The 21,596-nt window shown below is 40.6% G+C and overlaps 1 protein-coding gene across 1 annotated transcript in view; it reads right to left on the bottom strand.

The window, feature by feature from the left end:
• grk6 (G protein-coupled receptor kinase 6) overlaps positions 1-18,467 on the bottom strand; it is a 46,980-nt gene extending 28,513 nt beyond the window's left edge. Inside the window, exons 1-2 of the mRNA XM_067491723.1 lie at positions 18,244-18,467; positions 8,926-9,021 (exon numbers count right to left, since the gene is read on the bottom strand). Coding sequence (XP_067347824.1) covers positions 8,926-9,021; positions 18,244-18,295 — 148 coding nt within the window. The 5' untranslated portion in view covers positions 18,296-18,467. The remainder of the gene's footprint in view (positions 1-8,925; positions 9,022-18,243) is intronic.
• Positions 18,468-21,596: the final 3,129 nt, after the last annotated feature.

Genomic DNA, 21,596 nt, shown 5'->3' on the forward strand with positions numbered 1-21,596 from the left:
GGCTGTATTCCGTTTCTAAAAATGTTTCTTAAGGTGTCTTGGACTTGACTGGAGTCCACCTAATTAGCACAGACCTGTTATATAACTCCATTAAATGGTGCAATAACAGTCAAGTTGGCTGAGAGAGGAAATGGTTTCAGTTAGTGAAAGGAGACTGAGTACTGCGTGTAATTTCACCATTTGCTATTTTCGATTTTTTATAATTGTTGGCGTCAATAAAATGTTAGAAAATAGTAATTTTGCTAGATATAGTCACTTTTACCAATAGTCAACTTTCGAAATGTTGGACATTTGACTTTTTGTCAACTTCTCAGCTCTAATGGATGCAAACACAACCCCAGTGGGACGATATGGATCTGCGTTAGCTGGATGTGAAAGCAGGAAACCATTTGCAAACACATTACAGATGATAATACGCCAGTGTTGTGTTTTTACCCAGTGTTGCTGCCTCACACAAGCTGAAAACTATTAATGCATCTTTAAATATCCAAGTAATGCGCCACTGCACTTTCACATGCACCCAGTTGGAGGTCGGATCAAAAAGGAAAGTTTTGTATTTTTGCTTCCAGTGTTATAACCAACGTCCAGGTCCAGGTGTGCAAAGCTTTTAGAGCAGATCTGAAGCTGTACCAGCTGCCCGTATGGGTTGGTAATGGTGGTTTTTACGTGACAAAGTGGAGCAAAAAGTAAAAGGAGCTGGGTTCTCTCTGGAGCCACCGTATATCAGCAAGCACATTAGTCATCCCCCCGGCTCCGCGATGCTTAATAAAGCTCAACACTAAAATCTATTTCTATGAAGCATTTTGTAGTCACAGCAGCTATGTTTTGAAAGCAGCATGGACCTGCTTTACTGTGAGATCCAGTTTCTGTAATGGCCTGTGGATGAGGGTGCACAGCATTGATGGGCAGGAGGAGAGACGCCACCAAGACTCACGATGCTTTTATTTGTCATCTGTACTGAGAACAGGCACATGTACAGTGAGCTTTGTGCACACGTTTCTCGGTTTTAGTAGCAGGACACTGGCGAAAGGCAGCAGCGGAGCCACAAAGGGCATTTTGAAAGCCACAAACGTGGCTTCACTGTAAACGCAGTGAAGGCAAATGTATTCACACCACTTAATGATCTCTGCTCGTTTTCACTTTGTTCCCTTCACTTATCACACAACCTGATAACACGCTGCAGTGTAATGCTGCAGAGCATTTAACACAGAGCAGACTAAACAAGCAAAGCAGCTTGTAACTGAACATTTGACAATTTCTTTCACAATACTGGTCTTGTTTTAAAATTGCTGCTTTATACTAGATGTAAAAATGGGGCTACCTTCATTTTCCTGTTAGAAATTAGAACACAAAATACTGCTATAACTCACATTGCTTCTGACCAAGTGCTTTTTTGTTATAGCTCATTAATGGAAAAGTGAGTTACAGAATTAGTAATAGCTAAATAGTAATTAATTAGTAATTGAGTTAGTAATTAGCTCATTTCCTGTTTAACACCATTGCATTAATGCAAAAAAATATATATATCAATCAAGATTATATTATTTAATGAGCACCAGTCAAAACTTTAAACTGTGAAAAGAACACACAATAAAAAGGGAAAGTTTTGGAACCCTGGTACAACCTCCTCTGCTAATGTTTAGTGTAATTAGATTCATAGTTCACTTCATAGTCCTCTATACAAACACCTCCATCTTGGATCCAGAAGTACAGAGGCACATCCAATCCGAAGCAGTGGATTTGGGTTTAGGGAGGCTTTAAAGAATCAGAAGCTTACACAAGCTTTTTCATGTGGCGCTTAAAGAGAAGTGTTCAATTCAATTTAATGTCCCTTTATTTATACAGCGTCAATTAGCAGCAAAGTCGTTTCAAGGCACTTTGCATAGTAGTGGAGACTATACACAACAAATACACCTTGAGCAAAATCCCGAGGCAACAGTGCAGAGGAAAAACTCCCTTTAACGGAAGAAACCTCCAGCAGAACCAGGCTCAGGGTGGGCGGCCATCTGCCCTGACCAGCAGGGGTGAGTAGCTGCCCACTGGAAAACATACAGCTCCAAAGCTGTACTGCATGACGCCCATTATTAGGGGAAAGAAAATTTAAATAAAAAAAATAAAAAAAGATTTTGAAATTGTAAAGCATCCAAAGCTATTGCAACAGAGTCCCACCGTAAAAATACAAAGCAGAACTGATGCTTATTGCAGTTGAGTGTAAAATCTTGCGTTCCCTTACTTTAAAATGGCGAAACGGTGAAACAAAGGGGTTTTTTTTTTCCATCGTGCACATTCGGCTAATTCAATCGTTCCCCGAATCAAAGTAAAATAATTGTTAAGTGCATAAAAAGAATCTTAGAAACCTCGTCCAGCCTGTTTCCTTTCAGCTGTAATTTCAGCTCATGCTAAATCTAGCAGATTGTTGCTTGTCTTCCATGTACATCAGTTTTAAAATGGTAACTGAAAAGTCCACGGAAACATATTCCCCTCATTGTTTTTAATCATTCCTGAGTTGACTTTGCTTTGTGCTTTGGATCATTGTCTTGTCCACCGCCTCTTCATTTTTAGCTTTTTGACTGATAGCAGGAGGCTGTGCGTTAACATCTTCTGATATCGGACTGAATTCATTCTTCCTTCTACTTTATGCAGAAATCCAGGGCCCGATGAAAACATACACCCCAATATGATGATGATGAGATTTGCAAATCATTACATTCTGTTTTTATTTATTTATACATCATCCCAACTTCTTTGGAATTGGGGTTGTATTTGGCACTGAATAATAACTAATAACAATTATCTCAGTGTTATTGCTCTCAAATTATGTTAAACGAATCGATGCATCTGACTTTCTGAACTCGGTGACAAGTGCATCCAACCAACAGATAAAAAAAAATGTGTACATGTGATACGTACATGTCAGGAAAAGTAGAGAACAACTTGTTTCTGCAAACAAGGAAGTTGACAGCTTCCTGAATGTCTTTCTTCAAACTGCCTCCCACTCATTTCTTTATTCTGGTTTCATAAAACAACTGTCAACAGTCAAGTAATTGCCAAAGATTTTCAGAGCTGAATCGTTACTCGAGTTCTTGTCTTTGGAATCGTGTTAGTTACTTTAACTTTACACTTTCAAACCCTCACACTTACTTTTTGCCTCATGTTCAGCTTTTTAAAACATAAAACAGCAGATACGTGCTACTGACTGAGACGCCATTCAAATCAAACCTCATTTGCAACTTTCAGCAAAGAAGCAGCTCTGTTGTACGGCTTCCTGATAGGAAAAAAAAAAAAAAAACATCATCCCGAATATTTTACCATTAACAAGATGCTCTTCTTTGACTGAGGGATCCTCCCTAAAGTTAAATCCGGAACTGAATCAGGATGTAAAAGTCCCTTTTTCCACACTCTTCCTTTGTGTTTGCAGAAGATCTGACGAGCTGTGAAAATGAGGAAAAATAAGCAAATGATGGAAACCTGAGTTTGGCATGTGAAGACTTAACCACACAACGTGATGTTGTTTATTGTCCTCTGCTGTTGCACGACTGCCTTATATTTGAATAAAGGAAACAAGATGTGCAGACTGAAAACTCCACCAACACAAAGAAAGAGCTTTTTAGTCCTTTCACTGCTGTCCATCGTCACATCACATCACCTTTTCTTCAACTTGTACTTGTCCTCAAGCTCTTGTTTGTCAGATATTTCATAATCTGGAGACATATCTTTGTTGAAATGCTAATAACAAGGTATTATAAGCATATTGCTTATACCAAGATTGAAAATGTTATTACCTAAATAAAACTTTATTAATAAAATATTACATTATTATAGAAATTTTACCCCTGCTATTACTGAGCTATGATCTAGTTATTATCCATATATTACCCTGATATCTCCAAAATTTCGGAGATATTAGCCTGCTGTGACTGAGCTGTAAGGTGCTACAATAAACGATTTCCCCTTTTTGAAATTTCCTGTCCTTTATTGTAATGGTTTACATTTTATTTACAGAATAATGCCATAAATATTCCCGTTAATAATGTTGCAGCATTATTGGAAAACTGTAGTATGACAGTCCAGTGCATTATCCACCTGCATCTTGCCAAACCACTTCCTTGCAACTTTTGTTTCATTACTAAACGTAGAGCTTCACTTGTTGACAAAAAAAAAAAATGCTCCCTACAAACACATAATCACGTTTGCAGCGCAATATTCAGCAGATGGTGTTGACAAACTATAAGTGGTTCACTTTATGTTGTCCACTATATGCATGAAGTACCAACAGCACAGCAGAGATGTGTGCATCAGGGTTCGGGACAGCAACAACTGAACGAAACTGTTTGTTCCTGATTCATTCTCTGACCTGTTTTTTTGGGACATGTACTTGACATAAATCCATTTGTGCTGCTCATACCTTCCTCCTGGGTTTGATCTCAATCTGTCCATCTGTTGCTGCACTAGATCTCAAGGCAGTGTGTATTTAATGGCTCATCTTCCACCTCCTGACAATGGGGCCTGTGTGTTTGCTCCACCCAGAGCCATACATGAAGAAATAGTCACATGTTGCTATATGTCAAACCGCTTTAACTGTTTACAATAGGACCACACACACACACACACGCACACACAATGACAAAAAGTAAGCTGACACACACAAATTCCTCTTTTTCAATAAACCTGTAAAATTTTTTTGGGCAGAAAATGCACAACTGCAAACTCTGATATCTTCAAAAACCACGTTTTTACACCTTTATGTCAAGTGTGTTGTAGCATTAATGGTTTCACTTTATTGGTGGGTGACAATATTCAACTTTCTGATGTAGTTATCATTTTCAACATCTGCATTTAAGGTCAGATGCTTTTATTCCATTTTAAACACCACGACAATCTCTAATGTATTTAATATCTGATACAAAAGCTGTGAGGATGCTCACGCGTTAGCTTCACAAGCCCAAACCCTGGACATAAGCATAAAGTAATAAAGCAAGCAATGACTTTGTCCTATGAATGTGTATTTGTGTGCATGATTTATCCACCACCGTTGTCCACAAACACGCATCAGTGAGACGTAGTGTCACGCTGACACGTTCCTTCATCACCATGAACACATAATAGCGCGTTCACCCACCTGCTGCTCTAAATATTAACTAAAGCGCCAAATGGGGATGAATCCACTGTCGAAAATAGTCCGCAACACACACAAACACACACACAGTAGCTGGGGATTGAACCATCAACCCTGCAGATGGCCTACAAGCTGCTCTATCTCCTGAGTCACAGCAACCACCCCCGACTTCCTCTAAGAGCAGAGGTGGCAGCTCAAAACTGAACTAAAAGTGCAAGTACTTCCCCGGAAAAGTACTCCACTACAAACACTTATTCTTTAGTCACGTTGAGGTGCACATGTACTTTAAGTACAAAAGTACACGTTCACCACTCAGATAACAAAGTGTTTTACAGTAAACACTTAGAAACTTGATGCTGTTGATAACATGAACATAACTTTATGGTCATGGCACTTGCCATGGTACAAGGCTATGGAATACGGTTTGCATCTAATCAGAAGTGCATTAATAACAGTGTAAAATAATGACCATATGGACACAATGGTTATGGTTATGATATAGGATGCGTACAAAACAAATGTGGTTAGTCAGAGCAAACAGAACACAGGAGAGTTATTATATATACTGAATGTAAATGGCTTTAGATGTATACAATAGTTTAATATCATTTACATTTACGTGCATATTGTTATGGAGAGTACTTTGAGGGAGGCTAAATTATGAATACTGCATTCCTGAGTGTTTACAGTAAATATACAGTAAACATTTTAGCGTCCACACCAAGAAACATCATCTGTCAAATAGTATATATTTTCTTTTAATTGAAAATAAAATACAGAGGAAATTCTCTGAATTATACTTGTAAGTACTTGCAGTTACTTTCCACCTCTGCCTAATAGCTATTGCCTCCTCCAGCTTGTTAAGGCCCTGTTAATAATGTAATTATAATCACAAGCAAGGGGCAACAAAAGAGCTGTGTGTGGCTCAGGAGGTCATCGCCACAGCCGTCTGGACAAATGCGAATCTCAGCGGAAATAGAAAAACAAAGGAGAGGCACCGCTTTCATCCCCATCTACTGGAAGGCCTTCAGCAGAGCAAACAGAACCACCTCTTTGTCCCAAAACCAGCAGATGTACAGACATTAAAGGACGACTTCAACAATTTTCAACTTGCTTTCTATGGCTTTAGACGAACTTTTTCATGTTTCTAGCTGGAAAAACTCCTCCGGATGACAACGCCCAGAGAATTTTATTTTTTTATAATTAGGAGTTCAAATGATGGCATCTGGAAGTGCTCTGGAAAAGCATGTTGGCCATGATTGCAAATCCCATAGCATGAGCAACCAGATAACATCATCTGAACTAAAGGTTCCTCCAAGTGATGTCCCATGGAGGCATTTTTCAGCTAGAAGTAGAGAGATATTTTGATCCAGGGAAGTCAGAGGGAGGTTTTGCCCAAATTAGAACCAAAAGAAGCAAGTTCAAAATCAGTAAAGGCGTCCTTTAAGGACCAAATGCCAAGGTTGTCTCCAGAGACGCCCTGACACCCACTCACACTGTTCATAACGATAGCCCCAGGCCTGTTAGAGGAGGCGGGACACCAGCACCAAGCTAAACCCCTCATGCTACATTAGGAGTAACTGTGCATGATCCCTCACTGGCCTCCCAACAACAAACACAGATTCTGCGATTACTTTTCTTGTATTATTATTATTTTTTTGTCACTATGTCTCCATCAGTGCTGTACATTCACACAGGTGCATGATGGGATCTGCAGACTGAACACATCTTAGTTTAAACGTCACAAGACTAAACACTAAACACCCTCGGCGATGCCGTAAATCGACCCTCCCTCTCTCTTTTCTAACACGGGGTTCATCTCTTTGGTCTGGTATCGTAAACTCTGGCTCCTGTCTCCAACTTGTCGTCTGTTAAAACGAAAGCAACCATACTACTTGAAACAGTAAAGACACCAGCTGCTTCCTCTTTCAGCACTGGCCACAGTTTCCTCTGTGCCACTACTTGAGCAACTTTCTTTTTTTTTTTGCATTCAGAGTTGTCGTCCTTCTCTGATGTTTCTGGACTGGATCAACTGGATTTCAGTTTGTTTTTGAAAAGAGCTGTCTGTTGTCCAGCACAGCTCGTGCAGAGGTGGTGAAGGTGGGTGGTGGAGGAGCAGAATTTAGACCTTGGAGATCACAGTTTACTTCCTGCATGTGGTTAGACGGTTAGTTTTAAAACGTGATTTTAATCGTTATAATGTAAACATGTCATGTCTGGTCCTCCAAGTTGTGTCTCATGTTCTAGATACAGAAGGACCACAGCCTTTTAGCACGATTATGCTGAGTAAACGCAACCATAAAGAACAAGCACATAATGCAGACGATGTATTGTGAAAACAGATGTTATCAGAAAACCCTGACATACATTGGCAGTGCATGTTTCACAAATATGTTCTTTAGGCAGATTTTGAAACTTAGTGGATGTGTTGCACATGTGCAGCTATAACCTATTATTTATTATGTTTAAGGATGTGCCAATATTACTTTACTTGCTACCCAGGCTGAGTACATTTGAGTACTTGCTGGTATTGAGTACTGAACTGCTTCTAGAATGAGTTGCTGGACAGTAAAATCCTCATCAATTCACTGCAGTTAAACAAATCCTGGAAGAACAGAAATTCTCACATGCTCTTTTGCTAACACAAATATGGCTCCAACCGTTTTTAGTAAACAGAGCAACTTTTGCTAAAAAGAACAAAAAGAAAAGCAAAGTAACTTGGCCGTTTAAATAAGAGACATTGCTGCAGAGTCACCGGTGAACACAGCAAGTCTGGGTGAAACTGTGAGAGCACAAATAGATCAGGGTCCACCTGCTTTTCCAGAGCTCCCCCAGATGATATTATCCAAATTCCTAATGATGTAAAACTCCTCCAAAAAATGTCGTCTGGAGGCATTTTTCAGCCAGAGGAAGAGAAATATTTTAAAATAGGGAAGCCAGAGAGAAGTTTAAAAGCATTATTGTAAACTAAAGCCACGGACAGCAAGGTGATAATTGGTGAAGTCTCCCTTTAAATCTCCATCCCAACTCACATGCAACAAATAAATAATAAAATAAAAATGTAAAGTTGGAACACAAAGCCATGAAGCATTAATCCATCAATTGTGCTTGTTGGCTGCCTTTACTTTAACCCTTTCTGCCCAATAATAATCTGATCTTATCTGAATACATGATTTTTTCTGCAGAATAGGCAGATATGATCTTCAGCCCACATGAAAATGCTCTTGACCAACGTGATTGCTGATCAAATTAAATTTGATAAAAGCATCGGCAGAATAAATGTAAAAGCAAAGAGTGGCTACAAGTATGGTAGGATTTAAACATTTTAATGTAAAAAAAATAAGAAATGTAATTTATTGCTAAAACAGTTCTTAAAAGTAATAGTTGCGGTTCAAGATTATAATAATGTATAGTATCAAAGTAGTCGATTCAGTCACATTATTTGCTGATGACACTGTCATTTACCATTACAGTGATATAATGATTTTCAACAAGCTGGTTGGTTGTCACAGTATTACCGAAGGTCTCGTTTACCCGTCGTTTCTTCTCTTCGAGACCTCAAAAGAAGATCTTGAGGATGTGAACGTCTGGTGATAGTTATAAAAGATCTGTATAGCTGAAGGGGTGTTCATCCGGAGCAACACCCAAGTCAAAATGGATACAACCAGTGTGGACTGGTCTGGTTCAAAGGCCCCAGACTTACTGAATACATAAAGGACTAGAAAGACTTGTTTGTAAAGCTAGATAAAAGACTCCACTGTAATAATCAGAGTGTAAACGAAGACCGATGAAGGACACTGTTATCTTACCTGTGGTTTGCCGTAACTCTTCACACAGACTTATGTGGGGGAACTGCAGCATCTGCTTCCATTTCTTGCTTTTTCCTTTTCTGTTTCCACCGCCTCCTGCAAAACAAAAAGGTTTAGTTTATCAAAGACTGAGGATTCAGCTTCACTAAACTAAAGTTGGAAACCTGAGACAGACGTGCTTTAGGGAAAAATGTTTTTTTTTTTTAACTAAGCACCCAAATCCAGCACTGTCACTTCACAGCACAGATTTAGTTTCTATCTGTGATGATGTTATACATATATTCAGGTTTTGTCTTGTGTGGCCTTGTGTTGATCGTAAATGAAGCAAAAATGTTTCTGGCCTCAGTTGCATTTTTGGAAAATAAACAAAAGAAGAAATGCAGCTCAATGCAGCGTTGTACTTGAGTTTTACACAAACCAACTGAATGAGGTAAGCTGGCATGTTCAGGTGTTGCATTAATCCAGGTGACTGGCCAACGAGACAGCCTTGGAAAGGTCGGCTCTCTTTTCGTGCACGGGTTTCCGATCAGAAATGTTTTTTCAAATAAAGTAAGTGGTGAGTTGCTATGCAACTAAACTGGGGTTTAATGTCTTTCTCAAGAACACTTCAAACCAATGATTGTGGGATCGGTGGAGGACCGCTCTACCTCCTGCGCCACAGAAAAAGGAAACTGAAAGTAGTACTCAATAAAAATAACAAATAAAAATAAAAAAAGCATAGGAACAGGACAAAAAAGTAAGACCCTGTCTCAACTGTGTAATGTGTGGACACAGAAACGTTGAGTGACAATTTGTGGTTTTAGTGGGAGTTGCAGTGACTACCTGTAGTATCTGCTGCGCCTTTGGGCCCCATGAAAGAGCATTATCTTTCATTCATCCTACACTTCTTTTAAAGTCTTTCTGCGAGGTTTGATCATGTGAGATTGACGGCACTGGCTGCAGCTTCTTCGCTTTCATGATGCTTGTTTAATCAACACCTCTTAAGTTCACATTTGCGGTCACCTTTTCTTTGTTTCATTCATAAAAAATGCCACCAAAGAGTGAAACGAGGAACACGGCACGGAGCCTCAACTGTACCAATCATTATTATATGTGCCAATGATTAAATCTCTGTATTTACTGGAACGGCGATTTGTGTTTGTTGTACACTGGAGACATTGGAACAAAAAAAAGTTTAAAAATTGTCTTAGATAAATTTTCTAACACATGATACCATATGTGTGGCAGGTGTGTCTGGTTACCAAGGACTGTCCGGTGAGACCGATTCCTCAAACCGTAAAGGGCTCTAAATGACTACTTTTGATGTTAGCCTTGGATTTTACCTGTGACGAAATTTGTTTAAAAATCGACAAAAAGGAAAAGAGAGAGAACAATCCGCGGCATCGCACAAACAAGTGCATGGAAGGAAACCACTGGTGTACTTAGCAACGTACACACAACAGTTCAGCAAAGGAAAACAGGAAAGGAAGCAGCTGATGACACCACGCATGGTGAGAGCTGTGTAAAAGAGTGACAACTGCAACAACCTCCACGGAGCACGAAGGTTTCACAATCCACCATTTGACCAGATGCAGGATTCTGATCACAGCAGGACGAGTCAGAGTTAAAAAGAAAAAAAACAACAACAAAAAAACAGCGTTAAGTTCTGGAAAAGGTTTAAACGACTCATCTGCTCATGATCCAAACAGTCCGAGCTCGCGTGTGAGGTGGAGCCTTGGCTTGTGCCTTCACAGCAGGGATCCCTTAGTTTTGCATGTGTGTTAAGAAATGTTTCGTTATGATTATGACTGTATAATAACAGTATATTAAGTATTTTTGTGTAGGTGTTACTGGTTTTTCTGCTGTAACTTTACTCTGCTCAGTTAAGGAGGTCATGCCGACTAACTGACTGTCACTGTGCAGCAGTGTAGACAAACATTAATTTTTGGGGCCATTTATTGACGCTTTGTATATTTTAACAAAAATTCATATTTTTTTTATTTACATATTTTTCATGTACTTATTCATTTCTTTCCTGCTACTCACACAATTCTTTTGTCCTCCATAATTTAAGTTACTTTTGGCTGGAAAAAAAAAAAAAAAAAAAAAGGCGACAGTCCCGACAACTGTTTCCCTCCAGTTTTGAACCAGGGACCTTTTGCATGTTAGGTGAACATGAGACCACTACGTTACAAAAACCTTCCTACTCATCTGGTAACAAATACATTAAGTGGTACAGTGGAGTTAGTGATGCACATATATTTGATATTTTTAAATCACAAATCTCTGTCCAGTTTACAATTAAATAAGTAGGTCATTAACTAAACTAAACATCACACACTAAAGGTCTCTGCTTTGAAACCGAATGACAGAATCATTCTTTCCTTCATTTATGGTGTTATTTTTATGGAGATAAATAAAAAGTATTGCGGGTCCAAGAGAAACCCCGATAAAAAAATGAATGAGAAATATTATAATTTGAAAAATTTCAAAATGTTGTGAAACTTTATAAACTTGTACATTTTCTTATTTCCACATTTTTTATTTCATGAATTTATAAGATAGATGTATTTTATAAATTAGGTCATACACTTAGAGTCTACTGTTTGTTTATTTCATATTTTCTTTCTGCTTATGTTCAGCCAGTGAACAAAAATAAAGTCGTCCATGGACCAGGGCCAGTGGTTCGATCCCTGGTTACGGCTATATGTCAAAGTGTCTCTGGGTAAGACACTCCGGCGTAAAAACCTTTTAGTGGTTTTCTTCTATCTAAACAGCTCTTCTTAGTGTTGCCAGGGGGACGGACATCTCATAGCTTTAATACAGTATGAATCGGGTGAATAATTAAGGGGGGGGGGGGGGGGGGGGCAATGAACTATAAATGACTTAAAAGACTTACACAAAGCAGAGGGTGGGGGAGGATCCCTGCTTTGGAACAGGCAAACTGATCTGTAACGATGCAGCACAATGGAAACACAGAATGTAAGTGAAAGCTTAGACTGTCGTCTGTAAGTATTAAATCCAAATGTCTTCAAACTGATAGGCGTTGCAACTCCAACACGTTTGGAGAAATAGACACGTTAGGTCTTTTAAAGGCTAATTCATGAATCACTTAGTCACCATACATGGAGACAGACATTTTTTGTATCTAGAAAATGATTAAATGTCACATGTTTTCCTTAAAACCCTCATATCTTTGTGTAGCATCAGTCTCATTGTGACTAACCTCTGATCTAGGGACAAAAATAGGGTTCCAGTGTGGTTTTAGGGTTGAGATCAGATTGAAAGTCCTCTTAAGAATAACAGTGCAGGCTTTTTGCAGCAGCCCTTCACAGTTTCTGAAGAAACTGCACAGAAGTGAACACAAAGCGTAAACGTCAGTCAGGCAATCAGTGCAGAGCACAAAGACAAACCAGAGGAAGTTCCTGTGCACGCTCTGTTAGTGCACGGGCTGCTTTCAAAAGCTCCAACAGTCAGCCTGTCCCACTATGGCTCAGGAGCTGGTTCATTCACCGCGGGGCCATAACAAGAACAAGAGCCAACATGACGCACAGTGTATTCCATTAGGAACTCAAGCACGTTTCAAGTCCCTGCAGGTTGATTTGCTTCTCGTGAAATAAACAGAAACCGGCTCGGATGGTGAGGAATCAATTTCAAAAAGTTTCAAAACAAAATGACACTTTATTAAGTGCAAATGTCAGACATGCGCTGCTTCCTGCTATTTGACTGTGAGGATGGTAAACGCTTTTCTACCTAGTGACGCTCAAAGCGCTTTACACTGCTTCTTATTCGCCCATTCGCACTCACAGTGTGACACTCACACACCGATGGGGGAGGGTTCAGTGTCTTGCTCAAGGACACCGGGGCATGTGGGGGATTGGTGGACGACCGCACTAGCTCCTGCGCCACAGTCATCCTTCATTCACTGCTTTTGAGTCACTGCTTTTCTCTGTTTTCCATGACAGTTAATTAAACATCTGTTTAATCCATGTGCAGACATTATCTTGGGCTCTGGGAACAATAAATACTGATTGATGCTGCCACATCTAATCTACCCAAAAAGAATCTATTAATTAAACAAAAATGAACTGAAGTGGATTCACCTTTTTTTGGCACATCACATTCCTGATTGATTCCTGATGATTGTTTTATAGCACGTAATATATTTAATCTCTACTAAAAAGAGCATGTTTGACTGATACATGTTTGTCCGATTGTATGATAAAAAGTGATTTCTAACTTTGTTTTAATTAATCATTTACTCTATAAAATATTGTCTGTCAAATGTCCCATATTCACACTCTTATTGAGCACGTCCAACAGTCTGCAACCTGTGGATGTTGTTGAGTAACCTTCCAACACTAAAGAGGGAACTGGAGCTGCTGTGATGTGCAGGAGGCCAACGTCGAACTTCAGGATTTGCCATTCAAATGCACACGTCAGAGTACAAGTCAATTATGGTTATAGATGCAACGCAAATGAGCTGTTTTGTTTGTGTCTTAGAAACACAGAATAATATCAGCCACATAATTACAAATTACGAAAGGTAAATCAAGACCTTTTGAGAGTAATTGTACTAACGATTGTACTCCAGGCAGCCTGATAACCTCAAGTCATGTAGGAGGAAACCATCCCACACATGCGGGTCAAAGACCAGGCCGGAGGTCATTTAAGCAGCGGTCTGTGCCATGCCACGATACCTGAGGTTGTTTTTAGTTCGCGTGCTCTGGTCTGAATCAGTGGACCAGTTTGTAAACCTGTTTAATCCATATTTATTCAAATCCAAACAAACTAAAATGCATCACTACACGTCACATGAGAATTGCTTCGTCCGCTCATTGGTTTAATGGATCTGGTGCTGCAACACAAAAGTAAACAGGAAGATCAACCTCTGAGTGAAAATGTTTTCTGCAACATACAACAACTGCACAACTGGCTTTAGCTCGAACCCTTTGTGATTGTCTGGGCAAAGTTTCAAACACATCTAGAAAGGACAACACTTCATCATTCACTTTGTAAAAAAGATGTGCTGTCAACTGGCTACATATCCAAAACCTTTACAACAAAGGGGCCGCTCCAAAGCTCCTTCTGGACCGAGACCACATCCAGTACGTGGTATAAGGCTAAAGGTGCAGGGGTTTCGGTCCACACTCTAGTGCAACTGCTGTGTTCAGACCTGCATAAATAATCTTGGTCAGATTCAATCTGACTTCCAGCAAGATTACAAAACATGGCCGAATGTGGATAAAAACATTGCATTGGACGTCTTCCTTTTCTGTATCTCGCTGATCCCATTTAAAGAAAATTAGAGGTGCACTCCGCTTGTTGTGTAGCGTCTCTTATAATGGAAATGAGCTGAGAATGGAAACCAACAACATCAGCAAAACACACACACACCTTCTTCCCCAGTTACCCCGCTGAATGTACCAGTCACCTTCCACCGTCCGTTACAGCATTGTCCTCGTTTATCAGCAAACCTTTGGTTGTTGCCCGCATGTCTTCGGATTCGTCCTGCGAATCCTCACGCACGTTCTGCCAACCTGCACGTTTCACTAAGTCTGACTGTCGTTAAATAAGCAAAATTCACCGCTTCCCTACAGCTACCTGTGTGTCTGCACTCGAAACTCTGCCATCCTGCAATTTAAGCACAGTTTTTGTGCTGTTGCTTGTATTTACTGTTGCTTGGTCTGAAGTCAGACCATGTAGCATTTAAGAGAAGAAAGAGCATATTCTTCTTCCTAAGAGGAAAAGTTTATTCATGAGCAAACCAATCATTTTATTCAAAACACTCAAAGGGCTTCTTAGCCAGTAGCTTTAGTTCAATGTTGTGTAACTGACTAAATTTATGGGCTTTATGACGCCGTTCTGTTCATGTTACACAACATTTTAGCAATTACCGCGATCCCATAGCTGCCACTTGTTGTCATAGTTGCAAGTGTTACATAAGATCGCTTTACTGCAATTATGACAAACTGTTTGGTCAAATAAATGTCAGTTAAATCACATACCAGTTAACCAGAAAGTCATGGAACCATCTTCCGACATCTTGTTTTTGCCTGGTAATGGTTCACAAATATTCATTTCACTACAATAGGGAGGCAAGAAAACTAAAACCTGTTCTGATAAACTATAAGATCTGATGTCTTAAATGATGCTACAGTAGCTTGTCTTTAATCAGCGCACACAGACATTTTAGAAGCTACAGATAACAATCACTAAGTTAGAAGCAGAAAACACTGCAGCGGGTCAGCAGCTGCACACTTGCTCTCTCTCCCACACACACACACACACACACACACACACACACACACACACACAATCGGTTAATAGGTAAATGGAAACTGCAAGTTTTGCCAGGTTCAGTTTTTTTTAAAGCTGCTACCTTGTTGTGTCCCACACATGTGATAGAAAAGGACAAAAACATATCAAGAGGGCATTACACACTTACTCACTGTACACAGACACACAGTTTTGTGCCTGTCTTCACATTAGCCCCCTTCTTCAAAAACATACATGAAGTAGCTCAAAGTAGAAACTGCTGTCTCTGCCCACAGGAGGTCAGACTGCATCACTGGTATAAACACTACACGATTTGTAGACTTGGATGCAGATTCACACCACAGGGGAAACAGGTTGTGTCTCTAGGTTGTAGAGTTAGCCATAAATGCTAACTGTATGTAAATTAATGTCGTGTTGATGTGTAGACAGGTCCTCCTGGAGACAGCTGCAGATATGAAGTCTTTGTTTGGAACCAATAAGTAGAACTGAAGTCAAAGTTCAGGCTTTGTTACAAGTATTTTTTTTTTGCGTGTGTGGGTGTGTGAGCAGACTGACCAGAGGGGGGAGGAAACCAGAAGAAACAAAACCAAAAACTACGTCCAAGATGAGGATCGTGACAAACAGCATCCATCCGGGTCCATTTCTGGGCCATTTTTTTCCTGTTTTCTACAAATAACTGTAAACAGTGAAAGGTCCTCTGAGCGAAGGGCGGCTTTTAAGAGACAACTATGTGCACAATCTCAGAAGGAGAACTGCATTATAGAAGAGACCCTCAAGCAAAAGTCCACTGCCTTTGACTCACAAAGTTTAATTAGCTGTGGTTCAACTACAGTTCACGGTGATGAATTTTACAAAACCATCGTGACACTAAACTTCTCTTGTCCCTGTGCAGATGGTCTCAAACAACTTTTAGGCCTCAACCGCTATTTGATTTGCAAGGCACACCCAAATTAAATGGCACTAATCGCTTCCTAGACGTTCGGAAATGGGACTAGAAATGGATGGAAATAAACTGCAGTAATGTTTCAGAAAAGTGTAGTTAGCAGCTTCCATAAAGGTGCAGTAAAAAACCAATATGCATTATAGATAATAACAGGAAGTTGGATTAGCCAAGTCCCGAATTGCATCAAATGTTTGCATATATTTATTTAGTCAAAGAATAACAGTATTGCAAGGCGACTCTCAATAACTAGTTTTGACAGTGTTCACATCACAGTGGAATTAAAGATTTCTTGCAACGTGTAATCTTCTAAACAGGTAAATAGAATATTCAAGAGAATAATGCACAGATAAATCAGCAATAAAGATGATCTGCAGCCCACACAGCACAGATCAATTATCAAACTTCATACAGAGACAGGGGCCCAGGGGCCTGTGGGGTTACAACAAAGAGACAAAAACGACGCAAAGGAAAATGCACTAACTTCTCTGTAGTCAGTGGGGGAGGGCCCTGAAAGAGACACTGAACCCTGAAGCTGAAGCTAAATGACTAAATTAAATGATATTTTCTCCTTATCTGTCCTGCAACAGTCAAGCTGCAAAAACACCTGATCCAACAACTTTCATATGGCAACAGCCCTCTACCACACACACACACACACACACCGAGGCCTTAACAAGACCACCTGGATGAGCAGGACTCCTCTCCTGAGCACTAAACTGAACTCCGTGTCCCTTTAAAAGGCTCATACACGCAAATTCACCTCTAATCTCTAACCTCCCATACTCAGCGTGTGTTTATGGGGATCATCAGGCTGCATCCGTCACTTTGCATTGACCTTGTGTTTTGTTTAACTTCCTTCCACATTGTGCACATTCAGTATCAGCAAACGTGCACATGAGTGTAAGGGGGTAATCTGTGTGTATGACCAAACTTGGTTGTAATGGCAGCTTTTCCAGGCTCCTGAGAGGTCAGAGGTTAAGGCCTCCCTCTTTGCTCAAGGGCACTTCTGCTGGGCAGATGGGTGCAGAGTCTTGGTGATTTGTGGTGTGCAGGAGCAGCATAATCTCACACTCATCTTCCCATGTCCCTCTGCAGATGGCTTTAGGATTATTTTGGCAATGAGTCACCAGAAGCTTTGTGTCCTGTTTAGAACAGTAACAAAGGGCTCTGAGGTTTCCCGTGTTCACAATGAGATATCTGTTTACACTGTACACCGTTTTTCTTCACAGGAGCCCCAAACTGTGCCTCCGCTGCATAGATGTAACATTAGTTGTGATGAATTTTGACTGTCCTGAAATCTGAACTGCTCAGCAGCAAATGGTGGTGGGGGTGTGTGGGCTAAAACACTAAAAGCACGAATTGCAGTTCTATGCACAAAGCACAAACCTCAACTCAAACACATCTGCTGTACTCAACATCCTGTTTCGCAAAACGACAGGTCGATGTGCAACATCAGCGAGGGAAACCCGATGTGTCGCTGTGTTCACTTCACCCAGCTGCAGCCTCTTCCGGACCCCGCACTTCACGTTTCACGTACAAGAGCACAGTCACGTCAAACTCGGTTTAAAAATCTCCTAATTTTACGCGCGACTGACAACAACCGTGCGCACCAGCACAAGGCGGAAATGCTGTGCGAGTCGATCAACTCCGCTCATTAAATCGCTATAATTTCCACTAATAAAGAACACTAAGTTACAATAAGCCACCAAAAGCAGCCGGCTTGGTATCTAACGTCTTATTTCATTAAGCCTCATTGAGAAGATGGTTACCGCATTGTATCGTTGTTATTGGCAGGTTATAGTCGGCACCGTCACAAAGAAAGGCTAGATTTCATGTAATTAACATGTTTATTAATACAACCTCTACGCCGAATTGGGCAGAGATCGTTCTGGAGTCGGGGAAGCGTTTTAAGGCGTTTATACCACGAACATGTTTTCACAGTCGAACAAGGAAACTGTTATATTGCCAAAGTTGGAGACGGAGTTCGGTGCGTCGCTCGGTCAACTCGTATTTGAAGCGGTTTCCAGCTCGTCCAGAAGCTGTGCCGGTTTTCTCTCCCCCCATGTCTGTGTCATCTCTCCGCCACACAGCCGCTCCGCCGCCCTCTCCATCCTTACCTTCCCGTGCCTTCAGCAGCACCGTGTTGGCCACGATGTTCTCCAGCTCCATGTTGATGCTGTCTGGGCTCGCAGCAGCGGCAGCAGCAGCGGCAGCACCCCGGGCTCCTGGTTCCCCCCCCCCGGTGGCTTTGATATCAGTCTAAACACCGTCCGTACAATACCTCCTCCCACCTCCCAGCCAAGGAGTAAAAAGTGATGCCTCCGTTTTCGCAGTGCCGTCCGGCGGCAGCCAACAGCCTGCACCCTCCTCCTCCTCCTCCTCCTCCTCCTCCTCCTCCTCCTCCCATGTCTCCGCCCTGAAACTGTCACAGAGGAGGAGGAAACAGACTAATCACTCTGTTGGAAAACTGCATTTTAAGAAGAGCAGATCCTTCCGCAGACAGACCTCTCACTCCGCTCACAGTTTGCAGCCACACTCAGCTCCACACTCAGCTTTACTATGTGGATTGAAAAAAATATTCTAGGGCTTGAAACATGATGTCACCGTGGGTTACTGTCCATAATTTCAACTGCTTTAGCTGCATTTTGGTGATGTTACTGAGTGATTGCAGTTCAAAAGCTATACATTTAATGGAGTTTTAGTTCAGATGAGGCTGAGCAGAAGTTGGGTTTTGTTGCCAGTTGGACCAGGAACCATTCTTGGTGATGTGGTTCAAGCAGAGCTGGTCGTAGGCTGAACTCATAGAACCAGTTGAAGGTTTGAACACGTCTGTTTTAAGTGTTTGATTCTTCAAAAGTTCCACCTCCTGGGATGAGGACAAACAGCTTTGGACTCTCTTCATGAGGTCGGCACTTGGAGCACTTATCTCCAAAAGTTCTCAAAGATCCTGGCTGCTTTTACTCCACGCCAAGGTCCAGTCAGTCAGGTTTAGGTCGGGTCACAACCTTTCTGTTTGTACAGAGTCCGTTTGTGGATCACTTAAAATTCTTTTTTTTCACAATCTGTGTTTGTGTTTTTGCACATTTTATGCGTCTTGTGGACCATTTTTAGTCGTTTAGCATATTTTTGTGGTTGCTGTGCATCTCTTTGTGGTCACTTTGGGCTTCCTGGACCTGACCTCTGTAGGCCTGTGATCTCTCTACACGGCAGAGAACAAGTTCACTTTCCTAGAATTTCCCACATTGCCTTGGGATTAATGAACATGAATATGAATATACTGACTATTCTTGCCATATGAATTGATCGATTGTTTGTTTATAAAAATACTGCACAAACAATCTCCTGCAGCTCCCAATAAGCACAAGGCAGCATTGGAATTTGAATTGTTGGTCCGAACCTGTGACTTTCATTAATGTACATTCCAAGTGTAGAGATGATGCTGTTTCTTTTTAACACATCCCGCATAGGTTGTCCTGTGTCAGTTTCATTTTTAAAAATCTTCCGAGAGTATGAAACACACTGGGTAATATTACATACATTTTCCCATTGCCTCTTTTACAAACTTTCCATAGTTTGATCAAATATTTACCGTCTTGCCTTGTGCAAAATCTTTTCCTAAATTTCATTCTCATATGAAGTTTCAACAATGTATCTATATTTTGTATATATATATACAGTATATTATATATCATGTTTATTAAAACAAAATAATAATAACATTTTTTATTATCATTATAATCACTGAAGTGTTGTATTCTTTGGAAGGGTTCACAACAGTAGTTGTTTACATGTGTAAAAGTCTCACTTTTTTCTGACTGAATAAAATTGAATGTCACCAATGAGTCTGTAGCTTATAAGACTATTTCTTGACTCAGACTGACACCGAGCGGACAGAATCCGCAGCTGCAGGTATTTGGAACCCGTCCCTCAGCAGATCCACGAGTCCACGACAACTAAACCAAGAGCCAGGTAAATTGTCACTGAAACTCAAAGTGAGCAAGATGATTAAATGTAACCACATTTAAAGTGGATAAAGTTGTAGTTTGAGGGTTTTTTTCTGTTATTTCTTCCTTTAGTGTGTTTTGACTTTGTTTTTCGTGGTCTTAAAATTATTTTGTTCAGTTTATTGTTTGTCTTAAGTAACCGGGTTACAGTCGGCTTTCTCGGTAAAACGGATTTCGTAAGTGTCACGTACAGGGGAAAGCTGGTTACCGAGAGCGCCACGCTACTCTGCCAGGTAGCCGCGTTTCTCAATCTGCGCATGTGCGTAACAACCGGCCGGAATGAATGAGAGTAGGGATTTTAATGAGTTAACGGGGCGATGCCGCCTCATTTTGAAATCAAAGTCCGTGTAAGGTCCGATGAAGTCTCTCGTAGAAGTGTAAATAAGTCACTTTCCCCCGTGGATTTATAAGACTGTTGTGGATCAGCTTCGTGTGTCTGAGGTGCAGGAGAAATCCGGTTACTCTTCGGCTGCATGTAAACGTGGGTTTCCCGTAACCACGTTACTCAAGTCCATGTAAACGCCGTCAGTGATCTTAATCAATGGCTCAACGGGTTCAGTTTGGGACACCAAACTGACATCTCCCCCCTTGTCTCCAGACAGACAGACAACACCTCCCCCCTCTTCTCTCACTATAGATGGACACTACAATCGCCTCATCTTAAATGGGGCTAAAACCAAAGAAATGGTCGTAGACTTCAGGAGGACTAGGAGCAGAGTCAATACCATCTCTATTCTGGGTGAGGAGCAGGAGGAGCACAAATATCTTGGAGTTCACCTCAACAGACTGGACTGGACATGGGACACAGCGGCCGTCTATAGAAACGCTCAGAGCAGACTTTACTTTAAAAACAAACAAACAAACAAACAAACAAACCCTTTCTGCTCTTTCTCACACTTGCATCTCATGAACTCTGAACACTTTTCTGATAGGACTTTGCTTTGATGTTTTTCTCCTTGACTTAGATTTTTGCTGCCTTGTACTTCACTTGTAAGTCGCTTTGGATAAAAGCGTCTGACAAATGACTAAATGTAAATGTAAATATACTTCCTGAGGAAGCTCAGGTCCTTTAATGTGCGCAACCAGATGTTTTACCAGTCTTTTGTAGCCAGTGCCGTCTTTTTTGCTGCCATCTGCTGGGGCAGCAGCATCAGAGCCTGTGACACTAATGAACTGATTAGGAAAGATGACTCTTTTTAGTTCTTTTTAGTTCCCCTCCAGGTTACTGCACAATGTACAGTGTATTAATAGTTTTTTTAAAGATATGGCTTCATTGATATCTTATTACTTTGTATGTATACTGTATTATTATGTGTAACATCTACTAAAATACAAAAATGTCCCTCCGGGGATTAATAAAGTATCTATCTATCTATCTATGTTTTAATAGGTTGTATAAGGTTCATTATTCACTTTCAATTTCAATTTATCATTTTGAATCAAACAGAAACACAAATATAAATGTC

This window comes from Channa argus, chromosome 22 (assembly GCF_033026475.1).
Source record: "Channa argus isolate prfri chromosome 22, Channa argus male v1.0, whole genome shotgun sequence".
Classification (NCBI taxonomy): domain Eukaryota; kingdom Metazoa; phylum Chordata; class Actinopteri; order Anabantiformes; family Channidae; genus Channa; species Channa argus.